General features: G+C 36.9%; 3 protein-coding genes across 4 annotated transcripts; 1 reads left to right on the forward strand and 2 right to left on the reverse strand.

Annotated features, from left to right (window-relative positions):
* Nucleotides 1–1,180: 1,180 nt before the first annotated feature.
* On the reverse strand, nucleotides 1,181–8,861 carry LOC132189723 (uncharacterized). Its single transcript, XM_059604501.1, has 2 exons — nucleotides 8,694–8,861; nucleotides 1,181–4,501 (listed from the first exon to the last, which is right to left on the reverse strand). The coding sequence occupies exon 2, from the start codon at nucleotides 4,194–4,196 to the stop codon at nucleotides 1,419–1,421; it is 2,778 nt and encodes a 925-aa protein (XP_059460484.1). The 5' UTR covers nucleotides 4,197–4,501; nucleotides 8,694–8,861; the 3' UTR covers nucleotides 1,181–1,418.
* A 3,667-nt stretch (nucleotides 8,862–12,528) lies between these two features.
* Nucleotides 12,529–14,321, forward strand: LOC132190185 (uncharacterized). The gene is made up of 2 exons (XM_059605095.1): nucleotides 12,529–13,821; nucleotides 14,019–14,321. Exons 1-2 carry the CDS (start codon nucleotides 12,790–12,792, stop codon nucleotides 14,319–14,321), a joined length of 1,335 nt encoding a protein of 444 aa, XP_059461078.1. The 5' UTR covers nucleotides 12,529–12,789.
* LOC132190181 (pentatricopeptide repeat-containing protein At3g13880) lies at nucleotides 14,070–19,793 on the reverse strand. 2 transcript variants are annotated; one of them, XM_059605092.1, is made up of 5 exons: nucleotides 17,890–19,793; nucleotides 16,538–17,519; nucleotides 16,103–16,297; nucleotides 14,261–14,317; nucleotides 14,070–14,157 (listed from the first exon to the last, which is right to left on the reverse strand). In XM_059605092.1, the coding sequence occupies exons 1-2, from the start codon at nucleotides 19,608–19,610 to the stop codon at nucleotides 16,766–16,768; spliced, it is 2,475 nt and encodes an 824-aa protein (XP_059461075.1). In that variant the 5' UTR covers nucleotides 19,611–19,793; the 3' UTR covers nucleotides 14,070–14,157; nucleotides 14,261–14,317; nucleotides 16,103–16,297; nucleotides 16,538–16,765. The 2 variants fall into 2 exon arrangements, with proteins under 2 accessions (XP_059461075.1, XP_059461074.1); XM_059605091.1 differs by lacking the exon at nucleotides 14,070–14,157 and having other exon boundaries at nucleotides 14,260–14,340.
* Nucleotides 19,794–20,053: the final 260 nt, after the last annotated feature.

Consider the following 20,053-nt stretch of genomic DNA (forward strand, 5'->3'; position numbering starts at 1 on the left):
CTTGTCAAAGCCACAAGGCATTGGCTAGATATTTTTTTTCTGCCAATCCACATTCTTCTTCCCTTTGTTAGTGACATTTCAGTTCAAAGTTATCTTGGTTTGTGTACAGTCTAGTGAGAACCCTTTTTTTTCTATTTTGTTTTTGCCTTTCCGTTTTCTGTCTTGTCTTGGAGGAATGAATTACCTAAAGAAAAATGCCTTCAGCTGTCTAAAAGGTCAAACACTATAAACCAGTAGCTGCACTCAAAATGCTCAAGAAAACAAACTACAACCGACTATTTTTCAGATACAAACAAAAGCACAACTAAGCAGGACCAATAAGAATCTTCACGCATGCATACCACAAATTGTCCTTCTCTATAAGTGATGCTATGGGGCTCCATAAGCCAAATTCACCAAAATTTCCTCATAATGGCATCTCTTCTTAACTCTTTAAGCATATTCTTAAGGCTCACGGCACTTTATTATCATGCCTTGCCTGATTAATGTTTAACTTTCCCTGTCATGTATTTATTTACAAGAGAAGGGGGAAAGAGGGGCATTCCATAGAACCTTCAAAGTTATAAGCATCTCCTCTCCTCAAAGTATAGACCATCACACCCTAAAACAAGCAACTGTGTCTCAAGATGCATTGTCTAAATGATTTTCTGCATAGAAAAACGCTAAAGATATTCCCTTGGACTTTCAAAATCACAACCCACTCTATGAAAAACTTTCTGAAAATGCAATATAGTCATTCTTAAGTTAAGGGTAATTTTGTTTTCATACTTCAAAAGTTGCAATAAACCCACTATATCGATTTATTTATTTTTTTTTTAATGAGTAAATAATACTCGAGCTAACATATTCTTTGAGGTTGAGTTGGTCATATTTTAGAGTTGTTTGAGGTAAGCACTAGCTAACAGCTTGTTACTTATCTTCTGCATTATACATATAACTTTTTTTGTTATTATTCAGTCTACTTATCAGCTATCGTATGGGGATATAGGCAGTGGTTCTCTTTAAAAAAAAAAAAACAATTCAACAGACAAAATGACTGCAAAAATATTGAGAAAAAAAGATAAAACTAATATTAACATAAAGAGTGTTAACTAGGTGCATGCAAAACACTCATTTAGGAATTGTGATATGTCTAGTAACTATATGATAACACTGATTTCCTTATTTGCTAAATAAATAGTTGATATGTACAGAAGCCCTTTGTACAACCGAAATTGCATAGATAAAATGACAATCAAATTAGAAAGGGCAAAGAATAATAGACAAACTTATATTCTCAAATCATATTTGTGGAAGCCTGTCTGACTCCATGTAACTACCGTAGTCAGGTTAAACAATGAACTACAGTAGCAAATAATAAGTATTCTTCAGCTTAAGAGCGCACTATGAAGCATCAGGTGATGGAAGCCTGTCAAAACCTACTGCCAAGAAGTCACCTGTCTATGGCTAAGCTGATGAGAATCCCATCCCCCATCTGGTTCCCTCCTTTTCATGGATGTGGCAGGGAAAGCAACTTGTTGAAAAGACTTGACTGGTTCTTCAAGGGTCGAATTGCTTACAGGAAAAAACAGTGGTCTGGCGTTGTCTACTCTGCTTCCATTCTCTGAAGTAGCAGCAATGCCATTTAGGTCAAAACTGGGCCTCATGAATGCAATGTCACTAGGGCCTGATCCACCAGGAAAACTCATCATATGTCGGCCACCCGAGAAGGCAGAAAGAGCACCCATTCCACCAGGAACGCTCATGATATGCGGAGCACCTGAACCTAAAACTTGAGGGATGACAGTGGTTCCACGTGGATCTGTTATGTAGGGCAGGAAACTAGGAGGGTATACAGTTGAGGAGTGGCTGTTGGGGTCAATGCAGAATCCATTATTATAGAGGAAGGCATGAGATGGTGCTGGGGGTGGTGCTGTATAACTCAACTTGTGATGCAGTGGATGTATCATCTGCATTTGTTCATTTGAGGGAAGCACATTGGATGCAGCCACCTGAAGGGATTTGGCATTACCGTGGGGAAAGCCATGGAAAGAACTAAAACCTGTCAAATACCCAGTGCCAACATTTCTCGAGTCTGGTTGCTTTGCAATGCCCATAAATGAAACTGCAGGATCATCATCTAATGCACCGTTTCGTAATGCTTGTGTGCCTTGACCTGGCTGGTGAGCATCAATGCTTGCATCCACAGATATTGGGTTGTCATTTAAATCAAAATCCCTAACAGAGTATCCTGATAATGAAGCTGGTGGAGACAATTGACGATAGCCATCATCATTTTCACTCGCAAAATTGAGATCAATATGGAACATCCTTGCTCGTCTAGAACTGACTTCCATAGAAGACTCTTCAGAAGCTAAACTAGACTGTTCCTGGACGCATTTGTCTGGAAGCAATTCCATGTCAAAATCAACTCCTGCAGCAGCAACATTGAGGTCAATGCCTTTAACCTGTGATTGTTTTGAGCAGTCATTGTTATCATTGGGGGATGATGACTTATTCCTATTGCAACTCTTGGAAAGAGAAATTTGTCTGAAAGCACTAGCAGCAGATCTCCTCCAGCCACCTATTTCCTCTTCACACTTCGATTGGAGCATAGGTAAGGAAAAAGGAATTCTGGATTTAGCCAGAACAGGTACTGGCTTTATCACAGTTTTTGCATGATGAGATATAGTTTCATAGACTGAATGTTCGGGGCATCCATCTTCACTGGCCAATATATTTTCATTAAGATCAAATCCAAAGATATGAGTAGTCAGGTCACTGGCAGCTACATCCTCAGGTTTTGGAGTTACATAAGATGATTCTTGATGATGAAGACAATCGTTGGATACATTCATCATACTAGGATCCATGCCATGTGATGGCTGTTTGACTTCCAAGTACAATCCTTCATTTCTTGCTGACGTTTCAAGATCCACCACCTCTTTGATAGAACAAAAACTATCAGAGTTGTCTTGTTCACTGCAAAACCGAATTTCACTTCCAGTCTCTGTTAAGCAGTCTCTTTTATTTGAATCTGCAGAATCAACAGAGCTCATACGAACTGCCTCATCATTTTTCTCATGTACAGAAGAGGAGCTTCCTGAAACCTCCCTATACGTACCAACTTCTCTCTCCACTTCTCTTGCAACTCTCCGAGCCACCTCCAGGGCATCATCCAGCACATAACAGGGCTGCGCTTTATCATGATTAGAATCTTCTGTGACTTTCTTCTTAAAGAGGTTTGGATTTTGGAGATCAATATCTTCCACAGTAAGAGAGTTATGGTCCGAAATCATTCCCAGCACCCTATAGCTATCCTTTGATCTGACATTAACAATTTCTGAAACCTTAAAGGCATTTTGTTGTTTTCCAGGATGAAAGATGGTAGAATCTAGCACATCTTTGGAAGCTTGTGATGCCATACCCACTGCTAAAATTCGGACTGCAGGCTCTTCGAGATTACTCTTGAAATCGGTACAAGTGGAAGTGTCCATGGCACTAGTTTTGCTATTCGTACATGCTTTAACATCCACTGATGTTACCTGGCAGCTGTCATTTGAAGAAGCTGGAAGAGTTATATGTGTTGAGTTTGAAGATGAAGACTCAGTTTTGTACGGTTTATCATGGAAAGATGCCTGCATCACAGACTTCAATCCACTTTCACCAGCGTTTGACCAATACCCAGTTATTCTCCCATCGACTAACTCATTATTTTCTTTGTCAAGACGTTGTCCACTGTCTGAGCTAATATCACTCTTCATGGAGATGTTCTTTGTAGAAGCATTCCCTTCCGGGGAAAGTGCAGATACTTCACCCTGCTTTGGATTCCCCTGGCCTTCAAGTCCATTACAACAGGATATTACTGCAGAAGCACCTTCAGCACAATGTTCTTTCCTGAGTATTGACTCTTTCATTGTGGAAATAACAGGAGACTGTCTCAAAACATCCATATTTTCTGCAGTACAATCAGTGGAAGAAGTTAGATAATTCCTCGCCGTTTCTGGCAGTTTATCAGCTCTGCAACCACTTGTTTCATGGTCAGATTCATGATCTTGTTTTTGAAGTCCAGCATTTCCATCAGTACATGTTCCAAAACAATCAGATAAGCTATTTGCCTCCCCTAAATGATTTGTTCTCTTCGCCATTCCACTTGCTTTTAGATCATGCTGGTCCATAGATACTTTGATATGGGCCTTGAAGTATTTTGAGATCATCAACTTCAAAGAAGTAAGGGGATGCTTATCCGCTCATTGGAATAACCTGTATAGAAGGTTCAATCCACCAAAAGCCTCCAAATTCTTTAAGAAACAAAGCTACAGATATACCATGAAGAATGACAAGTGGCGAACTGCTTTACTAATTATTAACAAGGACACGATTCTGCAGTATCATGGACCATCTTTGCATACTAGAGAGATCAGCAAGCCCATCAGTCATTAGAGACACCGGAACACCACAGCATGACATTTTCAAGTTTTAGTAAATCAAATACCGAGCCAGCTATGGACAATTCTATCTCCTGCAAGAGCATTTATTATAGGTAAGTTATCTTACTTAAAACTTTATGGAACTAATGCCAGAGATGCGAAAGAATATAGATACTAAGACTTTAAGGCAAGAGGCTAGTTAAAAATTATGGCCCACAGGGCACTTTTAGCTCAGTATCTAAGCAACAATGAAACCAAAATTGCCATTTAGCAGCACTAACCATGCCAAAAGACTTCATTTTAATAGGTATGGTAAGAGAAAAGATCACTCTACACAAAAGACCTTCATTTCATCCTTAATATATGTCATACAAGCTGTTTGCAAATAACGTGTTGATTGATGACTGGAATAAGGATCAATTTAATGAACTGAAGTTGTAAAGAAAGTTTTGGGTCAAAACACGTCATAGTTTCTTGCTAGACCATTTTGGCCAAATTCTTCATTAATCAGAATATTAGCTCCAGGAGCCAACCTTCATACAATGATGCTCAATGTTCAGCTGGGGAAAAAAGGGGCGAAAAAAAGCTATATATATGTGGCCTTTGTTTCACTTTTACTGACAGCCTCTGCACCAAATAGCATCTCCTCCTCCCACAAACAAGGGTGAAGGGCGATATCAAGGGATCAAATCTCATGGAGGTGGTGCTTGAGTTGTATTTACCAGTCTTAGCAACATAAGAAATTCTAACTTCCACACCCGTCTTAACCAGCATAACATCCACAACTTTTCCTTTCCCGTGACCCAAAATTAAATATTGGAGGTCTGATTTGACAAAAATCCTAATCAAGAAGTCTGAAAGGCAAAAGCAACCATTCTGGGATCTGAAATGCTAGAAAGCTGATTTCTTATTAAATCTGTCAACAATTTACACATTTACATATTTCTTAATAGATGTAAACTCAAAAGGTATGTTGAGAAAGACATGCATGTATATAATACATTTCTTAGAAACTTCCATGATTAGGTCATACAAGACATGCAGACTTCAAACGAGTGATATATTCACACTGAACATTTTGTACCTTAATAGTTCATCTTACCCAAAAAGGAAAAGGACTATTTTACAATTCATCAGTGTGATGTATAGGCAAAGACTATTCAACATCCGGATGCACACACATGAACGTAATCCATTAATTTAGCTTACAACATATTAACTTCAGATTAAGATATATAAACCTTCCAAGCTCTGGTAATTTTCCTAGCCTTCATTAACAAATGTGATTATAAACAAATATTAGCATCAAATTTACATAGTAGATGGTCTAAATATAATTTTAGGAAAGCAATAGGGTAAGACCACCACCAAATGGAGTCAATCACTGAACTTGTGGTTCATTTATTAAAACTTTATGCAGCAAAAGATAATACATATGATTTTGTGGCAGATTGACATGGTTGTCAACCCATCAATTAAATAGAATGTTAAAGTCGATTTTGTGTAACAAAATTATTAGGAGAGAAAATATGGAACTCAGCTATTTGGTAAAGTATAGTATCACTAGTCATGATCCAATTAGATTTCATCAAAACAAGGTTAACATAAAGTATAATTTATGAAATTATCAAAATGTTAGTTTTGTCCTCTGCATAGGTCTTAATCTATCTAGAACTCCCATCTATCGAGCCCTCCAAGTTGAATATTTATCTTTTAAATTTTGGATTGTAAAATCAAGGTTCCCTACAATTTCAAATCAAGCGCTGCTTTCATATCAATATATAGGAACTTAAGACAGACAATTTTTGACACGATCTACGAACTCGACATAAATCCAACGTGAAATAAGCGGGCTAGGATTTAGTAAAATAGAAATCAGGTCAAGCTAGATCGACCCGATTAGATACGATTAATAAATGGGTCAATTTCGGGTCAACTCACTGCACCCACGAGTGACCCGCATAACCCGTATAAATTAAAACATGTTTTTGTATTACCATTATTAAAAAACTAAAACCCTAAAGTCTAATACAAAAAAAAAAATACCCTCAGTCTCATCCCTAGTTGTAACGATATAACTTGGGTAATGTAATTCATTTTCATATTCAATAATTGGGAATTATTGTGCCAATATATTTGTATAAAATGGCATTTTCACACTCAATGATTGAAAATTTTGTTAATTAAACAGATTATGCGGATCGGGTCAGGACGGGTCAAGTCATTTTCACATAATTGACAAGAAAACATCAAACGCACAAAATAATAATAATGTTTCAAACCTAACTGCTTAAAAACAGAACTTTGTAGAGCCAATATGCTAGAAATAATAATAACTACTGGTTCACATCATTCCATAGTAACCACAAAGGATTAAAACAATTATTGGAAATAGCAATGCTAGTTTGCACTCCTAGAACTTTTGGACCTTCATTTACATGATAGCTACCATCAATAAATGATTAAAAGAACAACCAAGCAACCATGCAATCTTTAAAAATTCTAGAATAATAAAAAAATCAAGGAGCAGCAGTATAAGTCAAGAAGTTTGGTTATAGTTTTAAACCTTGGTTTGATGTTATACAAGCCTACCTAAGCTTTCCGCTCAGGCACCAGCTCAACAAGACACCCAGCAACTATAAACTCACTAGGGGAACGGGCAAAAGACTTACAACTTAATATGGTATATTTTGCCTTATCATACCACATATGTGTCAGACAAAGAGAGACACAACTTAGAGGCCAACTAAGACACTGTATGGCACGACATAGAGATGACCATACAGATATGTCCCATTATAACTCAATCTGTTTGACACAGTAGAAGATATTTTAAATTGTTGTGGAAAAAAAGATGGGGAAAGAGGGGGCACAAAAAGCAGCCAGGGCCTTCCATCTCTTAGATAGTTGCCAACTCGGGTTCACCATTGCACCAATATCTATTTGCCCTATTTATGATAACAATCACAAGCACATGCTTCTCTGTAGACTATGCTAACCAAATTCCACATATATATGGTAATGACCTAATGAACATGACAACCTAAGTACTTACCACATCTTTGCCACCTGTCTTCCACAAATTCAATTATTTGCAAAAGTCGACAAGAGACTATAAAATGCTGGAAGCATTAGACTAAAATTAAAGTCTCATATTGCCCCAAAAGCACAACTAACATAATAGAAAAGCATTAAGAAAAGGAAACACACTGAAGGACATAAAACCTAGTTCATGAAGGGAAACAAAAAGAAGAAGAAACAAATGAAGATTTTGTAAGATGCAGAGCAATTAACCTCTTGTATTACCCAAATTAGAAGCATTTCCATTGTTGGATAAATTAAAAAACAAGAAAACAAAGTAGCAAGTATATCGTTGTTATTACAAAGAGTCCAACTCATTGATACACAAATAAGAATCTTGGCATTAAAATTATTAGATCCTTAATCCAGACAATGATTCTAAATATTTTTTCTGCAACAATCATAGAATTAAATTAAAAAACTATCATGCTCAGGTGAGCTGAAATTTGAACGACATGACCTAATATTTTACTTTTTTTTCCCACCGTCTTTGCTATCAAATGAAGCATTGTATTATCACCACGACCATAGTCTAACTACAACCGACAAAACCATCAGCAAACATTACATAAAATTAGAGTAAAATTGATATTCGGTGTCACCGTGTACAATTCTAAAGCAGTAAAACAAAATAAACGTAAAACCTCAAAACAAGAAAAGATCCAAATCCCAATTCAAAACCAAAGAATGAGAGACTCTATAAATGAAACATCTTAGCAGAGGAAAATTCCCAAAATTCAATGTACCCTAAATGAGCCCCTAGGGTTGCTGAGAAAATGCAGAACCGAACAGAGATCTAGAGTCTGTTATATGACTCCCCCATTTTTCAACACCCGAGTAAAGAAACCGATCAAAACCAGTTTCAGCGAGTGATTCATGCTTCTTTTGTTTTGTTTTGTTTTCTTTATTCTTTTTAAAAAACCAAGACAAGAAGAAACCATCAAACCCAATATCTCATTTGGTTCACTTTCCCTCAATTTCCCCAGCAACCAAACAGTAAGCTCGCCATGGCAGCCCAAACATAGAATCTCTACAAGAAACCCCAAATGGGTACCTTTGCAAAGACCTTGGCTTCCAAATTTTCACATGCACAATACGTCATCTAAACCCCAAAAAGAAGAAATACCCACAAACCAAACAACACACACGAACACAAACAACACCACCCCAAGAAGAAAAATCAGGATTACAAAAGAAATTGACCTGGTGGTGGCGCAGCCACAGAGAGAGAGAGAGGGATGGGATTCAAAGCTGAAGTCTTTCTCTTCTTCTCAGTCTCCCTTTAAAAAGAGGTTTCTTTGTGTCACTCAAAAACCCCTCAAAAAGTCCAACCAACCAAACCGATCCCCCACTTTTCTCTCTCCCTCCAGGTATCCACTCAGAAAGCCACGGTGACGACGACACAATTACCCTTACATAGGAAATAGTAAAAACACTGTTTTCTTTTTTACTAAAATACATTAAAATGGACTGAGATATATCAATAGGACAAAAACAAAACCACCATTTCTAGGAAGAGAGAGACAGTGACAGAGACTAAAAAGAAAAGAGAACAACTGATGAGTGCGAGTGGGAGACAGAAGGGGCGTGGGACCGACAGTGACTTCTGGGCCCCACCAACTCTCTGCTATGAAACAAGGTAGGCCCCCGCAGTACACGTTCGTGGGAATCACCAAAAATTATTATATTGACAGCTTTTCCGGGGGGAAGGGCTCATTGGACCCACCCTATCCGTACACATACATGAATTAAATTCGATGGATTTCAGTATGATAGATGTAACCCAATAAATCCAAAAGACAGAAAATGCCACCCTTTCCCCTCTCCCTCCCACGCGCCTACAGATGGCGCGTGGTACACATGGACTCATGAGTGGCCCCAGCCCAACTCCTGCTCGTTGTACACCAGCAGAACCCAGTTGGGCCTGGGTGCAGATGGAGATGATTGGGCGATATTAGGTCGTAGCAACTAGGTCGTAGCAACCCAAAAATGGAAAGAAATGGCTCCATTGGGTACGATGATGCTTTTCAAATAACAATTCTATATTGCATTGTTGCTTAACAGCTAAGTACCCTTTTTTCTTTTCTTTTTTTCTTTCTTTTGTGAACAGCTAAAAAAAAGAATTTATTTATTTAAAAAAATTTAATTTATTTAAGAACAATGCCAAAAAAAAAAAAAAAAAAAAATTGTACGTCACCCTCAACCAACCACCAGGTGGGGAGTAATTGTGATCGTTAAATTTGGTGGTCGTGACTACCACCATGAGAGCTTTGGTGGAGCGGTGCAAACATTCTTATAGGTTTGGTTGAAGTGAAAAAAAATTAAAACTTTTTATTGGGTTGATATGATAATGTTATGTTAGCAAAGTTAAGGATATGGAAGTAATAGAAAATAAAGTTAAAACATCAAAAAGAAAATACTTGGAGAATGCATTACCTTTATCAAAAATGATTTTTTTTTTCCTTTTTATTTTATACTATATATGTTTATGTACGTACTATCAAACATAACTATAATCTATTTCTTTTCTTGATTCCATCCAATGTTTAATATTCTCTTAGAATAAAGTGAAATGATCTATGCTAGCTCGAGAACATCTTTAATATTCTCTTCCAATAAATTAGTTTATTTGGTGACATTTATTTCTTAAAAAACATAAGTAAAATAAAATAAGACAAAATGGACCATTGAAGTTAGTATAAGTGTAAAAGCAACCCTTGCATCACACGGTTGGAGTGGTTTTTAGGTCATGAAGCAGTCTTTGTGCCTTTTGGCATGTACAAGAATATTGGACCATGTCTTTTAATTGGATTTAATCATTATAAATATACTCTCCATCTTATTCAGGTGACTAAAAGGGAGGAGTAAGGATGGGAAGTAAGGGTATATCTCATTTTTTTATTTTCAAAAAAATAAGATGGATGAAAAGAGAAGAGCAATAGTCAATCAATCATATTAGATATACCATAATGATCAATATTTTCTTACCCATTTGTCTGATTGTGACTACTATTTGAATATGTATTTGGAAAAAACAAAAACTTGCTTTTCAAAATGTTTTTTTTTTTTTTTTTTTATGTTCTGAAAAAAATATGTATATGTTCAACAGCTTTTATATGTTGTGTAGAGTCATATGTACATGCCGGCAAAAAGATAACAACCTCTTAGTTGGCTTGTATATGTAAAGGGCAGCAAGAATATAACATATTACAAGTTTAGAAAAGTAAGAAAAGAAAAAGGAAATCCAAAATTAATAGGCCTTTCATGCCTAAGAAATTGATTTTCAACCAAATCATATGGAATATGCTGCTTTTTCTTTTTTGTTTGTTTTGGGTAGACCGTAGATGGTGATTAGAGGGTGAGTACAAACTTTCCATGTTCTTTAGAAATAAAATATAATATGTATATATGTTGCCATCGTATTCAGGTATAAGTTTTGACCTTCTAACAAAAACAATTTCTAGAGTCAAATTCATCAAATAAATCTATGTGGTATGTCTATGTATAAAATTATGTCTTTTTTTTCGACAAAGCCTTAATATAATTATAATTTTACTCTCAAATTAAAAATTTTTAAATAAACAATTTATTTTTTAATTTTGTTTTTTTTTTAAAAAAAAAACACTCGGATCAAGAGTGGGCAAAACCACCCAATAGGCCCTTAGGGGTAGTATGGTACTCCTTCTGTCTAGTTTTGAGGGTGGTCGACCACCCTCAAGAGTCTTGAGTTATGGAAGTTGGTTCTAGAGGTGAAAAGGCGGGCGGACCACACTAACTGCTAACTGCTTTTGAAGGCGGTTAGGAAAAATTGTTAACTGCTTAGGTGGTTACAGTTAGCGATTTTTGGTTTTGAAAAAATCACTAATCGTTAACCGCCTTCTGCCTTTATGTATATTATAAAATATATAAATGCTTGGTATCAATAATTTGCTCATATTTTTTTTACAAATTCAATAAATCAACCAATAAATTTGTGGAGTCCGTCATTGACTTGTTTGGGGTCCAATGTCCACCTAAGTTCACAAATCTAATGATTTATTTATAAAATGAGATGGGCAAAATATGAGAAACATATTGACACCAAGCATTTCTCTTATATTTGTATATATAAAACGTAGTTTTTATTTTTAAATATATATATATAAAAATCTAGAAATGATGTCATATGTAGTATAATACTATCATACTACGTACCATAAAAACGATGACTTTTTTTTTTTTTAATTTAAACTTTTAAATTTTTTCTTTAAAAAACGGTTAGCGGTTATTAAGATTATTAACCGTTAACCGCCTTTTTACCTCTAGTTAGTTCTAGGGAGGGGTGGTTTGACCACCCTTAAAGGTGGGTTATGAGGGTGTCAACCATACCCAAAAGACTTTATGGTAATTCAAGGACCCTCAAGACAGGTTTTGAGGTGGCCAACCCATTTCTAAGAGAGTGACACCACCCCTTAAAAGAAGTATTTTTTTTTGGTTCTCATTATTTGAATAAATGGGTATAGCACATGGGCTTACTTAATCATTTTAAGAGCTTAGGAGTTGAATTATTAGAAGGTAAAATCATATAGGCCAATTTTAATAATTCTCGCTAAATTAAAGTTGTTACATTTAAAAATAGATTTCAAAACAAACTGAACTGAATCCTGATTAAAGGACTGTTTGGGATTGAGTTTGAAGAACTTAAAAATGCTTTTGACATTCAAAAAGTCCGTTTGAAGAAAAAAGTACTCGTTTGGTAAAAAAATTAAAATCACTTTTAAGGGTCAAAAAAGCCTAAAAATAGCAAAAACGCACTTTTAGCAAAATGTTAAAAATGAAGCCTTTGCCCAAAAGCTTAAAAATGAAACTTTTGCCCAAAAATTTTTTTTTGACTTAAAAGTTCTATTTGTCAACCACAATAATTAAGTTACTTGTTTAACCTACGTGCATGTGACAACCCCCCTAACTCCTTTCCTTCATCAATTAGAGAGAGAAATAAAAAATAAAAAATAAAAAATAAAAAAGCACTCGGCAATCGGCAAACAACTTAAAAAAATAAAAAATAAAAAAATTCGAGCCCTTCTGGCACCAACAAATTAACGAGGCCCCTAAAAGTTCGACACGCAGAAAACTACGTGTGCATGCACTGACACGTGTCAGTCCACTCAACCACAACGTTGCTACGTGTGCTTCAGTCTCTGCGCTACCTCTCCACCGCACTCCCCCACGAAACCTCAACCTCTAAAGATGCACCCCAAAACCTCGCAACTGCAATTCCGCATACCAAACCTTCGTTGAAATTAAGGCAAAAAGAAACAAGATGATGAACCTCTTGGCCTTATCTCTCGTTGTGACTTCGCTGGCAGCAGCGGGAGTGTGGTCTCCTAGTCCTGAGAAGCAGCAGAAGCATGGAGTGGACGTGATAGTGAAAGAAGTCCATAGAACGATTGTTGTTGAGTATGATCAACATGGCTACCCCATTACCCAACAAAATCATGCCAACAACATGGTAGAAGACGCTAAGGAGAAGATCAAAGAAGCTTCCTCTCTCCTTCCAAATCTCGGTCAAGGACTTTCACAGACATCTGATGGAAGTGGTGGGAAAGAGAGCTCGAGCCATGTTTTTCCTAAGGAGCTCATATGCGATGCCCTTGGTAAATGCAAGCACAGGATAACAAGCGCAATGGGTAAGGCAAAAGAGACGGTTTCTGAGGTGGCACACGAGGCAATGGACGAGACAAAGGACAGGGTACACGAGGTGGGTGAAGCTGCAGGCCATGCAATAGGTAAAGCCAAGGAAACGGTGTCAAAGAAAGCTCACGAGGTTGAAGAAGGCGCTAAAGAGTCTGTAAAAGATGCCATGGATAAGGTGAAGGAGGCAAAGGACATTGGCAAGACGATGGGAGAGGATATAGCGAAGAATGTAACTGATAAAGTGGAGAAGGCTAAAGAGGAGGTGGTGGAGAAAGCCAAAGAGAGTAAGAAGAAGCTGAGTGGAATATTTGGGCGTGATGCTGTGAAGTACGTGAAATCGCCGGAGGCAATGGGCGTGGTGAATTTGCTGGGGCTCGCCACGGCTTATGGGATGTGCATGTGGGTTACGTTTATTTCGAGCTATGTATTGGCAGGGGCGATGACACGGCAGCAGTTTGGGATTATGCAGAGCAAGATATATCCTGTGTATTTCAGGGCCATGGCTTGTAGCATTGGGTTGGCTTTCTTGGCGCACGTGTTGGGCAATAGGAAAAGGATGTTTTCAAGCACGGTTGAAATGTTGCAGGCCTATAATCTATTGGCATCGCTTTTAATGGTTTCCGTCAATGCGCTATACTTGGAGCCACGAGCCACCAAGGTACTTTAGCTTTATGCTCAAATTGCTCTCGATCGGTCCCCTTCATAATCTCATTTTTCCTGCATTGAATTAAAACAAAAACAAAAAACAAATTAATTTGCTCGGTTATTTGACAAGGTTCGAACTTGAAAATTAGTATTCTACCATTGAAGCATAAAACTTTCTCCATTTCCATTTCTTTTCGTTGTGCATTTCAGGTGATGTTTGAGAGGATGAAGATGGAGAAGGAAGAAGGAAGAGGAAGGGAGGACTTTACTGCTGAGCCCAGCCAGGTCTCTGAGGCGCAGCCTGAGCCAGTTGCTGATGCTGCAGCTTCAACTACAACCAGCACGGCCCCTGCAGCGCGAGCAGAGCAGGAAGTGGTCAGGTCTCGGGTTTGTAGACTAAATCACAAGCTAAAGAAGCTAAACTCCTACTCTTCTTTCCTCAACATACTCACCTTGGTGGCTCTCAATTGGCATCTTGTTTACCTCGGCCAGCTTCTTCACTTGATCACCTGATAATGGAGCAACCTGTTTTCTATAATATTGTACGTTGTTTATATATATATATGATATGTTGCTGCTGTGTATATGATGCTTGTAAAGTTGTACTCTTGGTTTTGTAAAACGCAAACTTTAGTAGAGAAGCCTTCTTGAATTTTCTGTGTAATGTTACAATAATGAATGAAATTTTGTAAGGAAAAATCCACAGGCAACGTGACAAGAAAAAGGTCATGTACTGCTACAGATTGTTTGTAGTGTTGTTGACAGGTTATAACCAAGTCAAGATGATCAAGACATGAAAGAAGTGATGTTAATTACTACTTTGTTATTTTCTTAATATTCCTAGCTCTATTATTTTCTTTGTTGCGGAGCTTGGCATAATTTTAAGAGTAATGCAATTCTTCACAATTATTTATTACCTTTATTTTACATTTATTTATTATACTTATTTCATACCTTAGTCGGTGTGTGAGTAACATTACTCTAATTTTAAGGTTTGATAGTATATATATATATATATATATATATGTTTTTTAACATTTTTTTTATGTGAAATGTTACTCTTTTACACCTATTTATTATATTTTTTTATACTGATTTCTGAGGCATATTTAAGTGATTTTTTAAACCGTAGAATCTAAAACATGCAATTTAATCCCATTTGTAAAATCTTGCTGACTCGATGCATAACATCACACGAATCATCAGCTAACAAGTCTAAAAAATAATCCCAAAATCCTTATATAACCAATACAAAACAAATAAATAAGATCCCCAAAAAATATTTTATTTCTTCAATGGGAAAATAACACAGATTCTACGATGTTCTTGATAAAATGGGGTTCATTGAAATTGGACTTGTTAGGATTAGAACATGTGTCCAATAACAAGACGCATGGACGTGTCTCAATCCACTGGGCCCAAGTCAGAGGAGATTCTACTATGTTACTGTTAAAATGGGGTTTAGTTTGGGTCCAACTCTAATTGGAACTGGACCTGGACCTGTTAGGATTGGAACTGGACCTGGACCTGTTAGGATTGGAACATGTGTCCCACAATATCACACAGGGACTCATGTCCCAATCCATTGAACCCAAGTCCAATCCAATAAAACGTGCAGAGTTGTTGCGGTATGTAATATATTTTCAAGCAAGACTGATAAAGTATGATATCTCATACACTAGTAATGTTAAAATAAAGACTCATGTTCTCAATGCGGCTTTTAAAATGACCTGTTTACTAATCATTTTAAAAGCCGCATCAGTTTTAAAAGGATACAAGAAGAATATGAAAATAACATTTAGCATTATTCCTCGTACCCCAATGGATGTCATAAACTCCCAAAACTGTACTGGAAATAGTTTATGTAGAAATTTGTTAGAACTTGAAGTGCTTCCAACAACCAAAGCAATGAATTCTCAAAAACTCTAAAACATAAAGCGGCATCTAAATTCTAAAACTTTTGCAAAGAAATCCCTAAAATTGCACGTCTAATCATACAATATCAAGTAAAACTAATCATAACCAAGACATAAGATGTCAATTGATCAAAACAAATAGAAAGAAGAAAATAACACCCGAATTATACAACTAGGCCCCATTTTTCAGAGCATCGTACAATATTAGCAAACAAAAAGTTTTTTTTTTTAGAGAACAAAAAAAAAATTTGGTGATAGACAAAATAAAATAAAAAGAGTAATTTAAATTGATATATACTTTGCAATTGTAAGGAGCGCATGTTTTTCAGTTTGATCTTGAGTACGTAATAAATATGGAGGAAAGGAGAAAAAACTTACAAGAGCTCCATAAGATCAGTTAACTCATCTGTCCAACTGATTAATGATTCCACTTAGCTTGCCTTGGTGCTTCCATTTGGTGATGCATCAACATCATTTGGCTTTGACAATCTTCTAGTCATAAAGTCACTGGAATGGGACAATTTTTTTTCTTCTGATTGGTAGTAGAATGAGACAATTTGGCTTGGATGCCCACTGTGCAACATAAAAATGGAATAGGAATAAGTTTCTTAAAATTCTGATTTCTTGATGGCTAAAAGCTGCAGGAAAGAGGAAAAAAAAAGGAATAAACTAAAAACAAGTGGAAAGTTCGAGACCTGCTAGGTGTATGTGTAACTTAAAAAATTCCCATTAACCAATGAGAAAATACTAACATTTGGAGGAAATATATAGTAACAAGACAACGAACGATATCATTAAGGTTGTGGTAGATACCTGACTCTTTATGATCAGTTTGATTCTTGACATAGTTGATTATTTGGAGTTTGGCTGTCCTTTTTAGCTTCCATTTCCCAAGTCTTACCCCTTTACCTGCTTCACAATTAGATGTCTACCTCATCAAATCCAAATCTGCAGAACAGCGATGCTTCTGCATCCCTGAATTTGAGGCTGGAACAGATCATACCTAGGATCACTAAACCAAGTAATTTACTCTTATTGAAACTACCAGTAATCCCCACAAGAGCAAGAACCTTCTCTAAAATGATGGAAGCGAATTGGGTCTCGAAGAATTATCTCTCTCTTTTCCAGCTTCGAGAAGAGCTTCATCATTATATGGCAATCTCGGCAGACTCTCAAGTTCTTCATCACCCTCACAGGAGCTGATGCTGGCAGATTGATAATCCCAAAAGTCACAGCTAACTTTTCACTGTGGTAGTTCACCACTGTGCTAACTTTGAGTTTGGGTTCAGAGATACTAGAAATAGGCTTCTCTTCTATACGATCTATTTTGTCTAACCTCCCCAACATCTCCTCTAATTTTGCATATATTGCTTGACTCATTGGGTGAGATCGATCACCTGCCAAAAAAGAATGAACTTTGTTCCCTACCTCAATCCAACTTAGACCAGGTTCCTTCTTTACTCCTCGAACTTTCATCAATTCCCTAATTTTTGTAGCATGTAGTTCTATCCCTGCATCATTGTAGATGTTGTAAAGAAGCACATAAGATGCAGAGGCCCAAGGTTCAAGCTCAATTACTCTCTCTGCAACACGTTTGCCAGTGACAGTGTCCATGTAAACCCTGCAAGCACCCAACAAGGCTCGCCACATCACTGGATCTTCCTCAAAGCCTGAGTTCAGAATGAAACTTTCCGCATCAGCTAACTTCCCAGCACGACCCAGGAGGTCAACAATGCAGGCACAGTGCTTTACATTAGCTGTCATGCCGTAATCTTTCTTCATGCTCTCAAAGTATCTGCAATGAACAAGGATAGTGAAACCACAACAAATAAGTGTGTGCAAAAGCATCTTTAAATTTCATAACTTCACACTGCTTTAGGTTGTATAACCTAGCTAGGTAGTTTGAAAAAAAAAAAAAAAAAAAGCAAATAACTCACAGTTTCATGGATAAAGTCCATATTCTATGATTCTATCTAAAGTATAATTCAACTTTGGATCAATTCACAACTTATCAAAATTACTTTTCAAATCAACTCCTAGTTTCAGAAAAATTACTCATTGAAAACAAATTTTTCCTATGCATGATGCCTATCCAACCAAAACACCAACCAAAGGAAACAAATTACAAATATTTATGAAAAGGTGAAAAGGCTTTATAAGCCTACCGTAATCCTTCTTCAACACAACCCCCATGACTACAAGCAGTTAGAACTCCAAGGAATGTAATGTGGTTTGGTTCAATTCCACAATCCTTCATCAACTCAAAAAGCCTAAAAGCTATTCTTGCACATCCATGTTGCGCATTGCTACTGATCATCACAGACCAGGATACCACATCCGGATTCTCCATCTCTTCAAAGGTCAGATTAGCAGAATTGATATCTCCAGACTTTGCATACATGCAAATTTGTGAATTTTGAGTAACAGTAAAATTCCCAATACCCGTTTTTATTGCATATCCCTGAATCTGCTGTCCAGATCTTGGTGTCGCCGAATTGGCACAAGCACCCAATACACTTGATATTATGAACTCATCTGGTTTCCTTCCAGAAGAGAGCAGTTCATAGAACAAAGCCAAAGCACTTCCAAAATGCCCATTCTGAATATAACCTGTGATCATAGATGTCCATGAGACAATATCTTGCTTAGGAGTTGAAGTAAAACATTTGACTCCATCCTCAACTGAACCCAACAAAAAGTACAAATCAATAAGCGCACTTCCAATGAACTCGTCAGACTGAAGATTCCTCTTGCAAATTTGAGCTTGAATTTGCTTTCCATACTCAAAAGCTTCAACACCATTACAAGCTTTGAGCATGCTTGAGAATGTAAACTTTGAAGGCTTCATTCCTTGTCTTTGCATCTCAGAGAAAAGATTGAAAGCTTCATTTGCATATTCATCATAAATGGTATCATCTTGGAGGAATCCAGCGATCATGGCATTATAGATGATGACGCTTTGGTTGGGCATCAGTTTGAAAATTTGGATTGCATCAACCAAACCACCACTCTTTGCATACATAACAAGTAATCCAGTAGCAACAACATCATCTGAATCCAGCCCAAGTTTGACTGAGCAGGCATGAAGTGCTTTTCCGTAATGTTTTGAATCCATAAAATGTGTGCAACAAGCCTTTAGGACACTTCCCAGTGTATAAGTATTCAATTTCAACCCAGATCGGTGCATTTTTCCTAGAAGTTTCAACATTTCCTCATTGGCACCAATTCTGACAAACCCAGCAATCATTGAATTCCAAGAAACTTCATCCAAGTCATCAGAACTCTCGAACAAAAGCCTGGCCCTATTAACCTCACCACATTTTGAGTACATATCAATGAGCGAATTGGTTACAAACACTTTAGCACCCAATCCACTCACGATAACTGACCCCTGAATCAGCTTACCCAACTCAAGATCCCCAGTTTGACCACACGCATTTAGAGCACCTGCAAAGGTGAACTTATCAAGTATCAAACCAGCAACCCTTGCTGCATTAAACACTCCTATGGCCTTATCATAAAAACCCATCTGTGTATAACCAGAAATCAGAGAATTATGAGAAATAACATTGCGTTTTGGCATTTTATCGAACAACTGACGAGCCGTGTTTATGTCACCACATTTACAATACATATGGAGAAGATTATTCAGCAGAAACAGACATGGTTTAAAAGCACTTTTGATCATGTGGGCATGAACAAGCTTCCCATGAATAGGAGACCAGGATTTGATAGATAACTGGACCAGTTTTGTATAGGTCACCGAGTCTAAAGAAAAGTTTTGTATACGACATGGCTGAGAATGTTGTAATGGGTTGGGCAACGGCACAGTTTGCGGCAACGCGGCGGAAGGGTTCCTGGGTTGTCTGAGCCCGGGAAATGTCATGGGGTGGAAGACAAAGTCGGGCTTTGTGGGTTTTGTTCCTTGGAGTTAGAGCAACATGTTTCTAGAGTTTACCGCTTCGTTGCCATGGATTTCAAATGATGATTTGAATTTTGAAAGGTTTAATAATATTATGTGGTCTGTTCGCTCGGAACCTCGCCTTGGCTTTGGACGGGTACAGATACTCTCTACATCATTGAAATGGAAATAAAATTGTATTTGATTGATAATTTAAGAGTCAAAACCACTTGGTATATAGAGTTTTTAAGTTAAGAAATTTTTTTTTTAATGAAAGCTTAACTTTTAAGCTTCTATTCAAAAGTGTGTTTTGTTCATTTTTTTAGTTTTTTATATCATTAAAAATGTTTTCAATTTTTTTATTAAACGAGTATTTTTTTTTTAAACAATTTTTTTGAATGTTAAACGTAAATTTAAACTCCTTAATA

Source organism: Corylus avellana, chromosome ca8 (genome assembly GCF_901000735.1).
Source record: "Corylus avellana chromosome ca8, CavTom2PMs-1.0".
In the NCBI taxonomy this organism is placed as follows: Eukaryota; Viridiplantae; Streptophyta; class Magnoliopsida; order Fagales; family Betulaceae; genus Corylus; species Corylus avellana.

What these genes read in the sequence shown, in the direction of transcription:
- LOC132189723 (XM_059604501.1), bottom strand. Translation starts at nt 4,196, where the DNA reads ATGATCTCAAAATACTTCAAGGCCCATATCAAAGTATCTATGGACCAG.
- LOC132190185 (XM_059605095.1), top strand. Translation starts at nt 12,790, where the DNA reads ATGATGAACCTCTTGGCCTTATCTCTCGTTGTGACTTCGCTGGCAGCA. An exon ending in TGGAGCCACGAGCCACCAAG is followed by an intron (nt 13,822 to 14,018) that starts GTACTTTAGCTT and finishes TGTGCATTTCAG; the next exon opens with GTGATGTTTGAGAGGATGAA.
- LOC132190181 (XM_059605092.1), bottom strand. Translation starts at nt 19,610, where the DNA reads ATGACATTTCCCGGGCTCAGACAACCCAGGAACCCTTCCGCCGCGTTG. An exon ending in TGTGTTGAAGAAGGATTACG is followed by an intron (nt 17,520 to 17,889) that starts GTAGGCTTATAA and finishes TGTTCATTGCAG; the next exon opens with ATACTTTGAGAGCATGAAGA.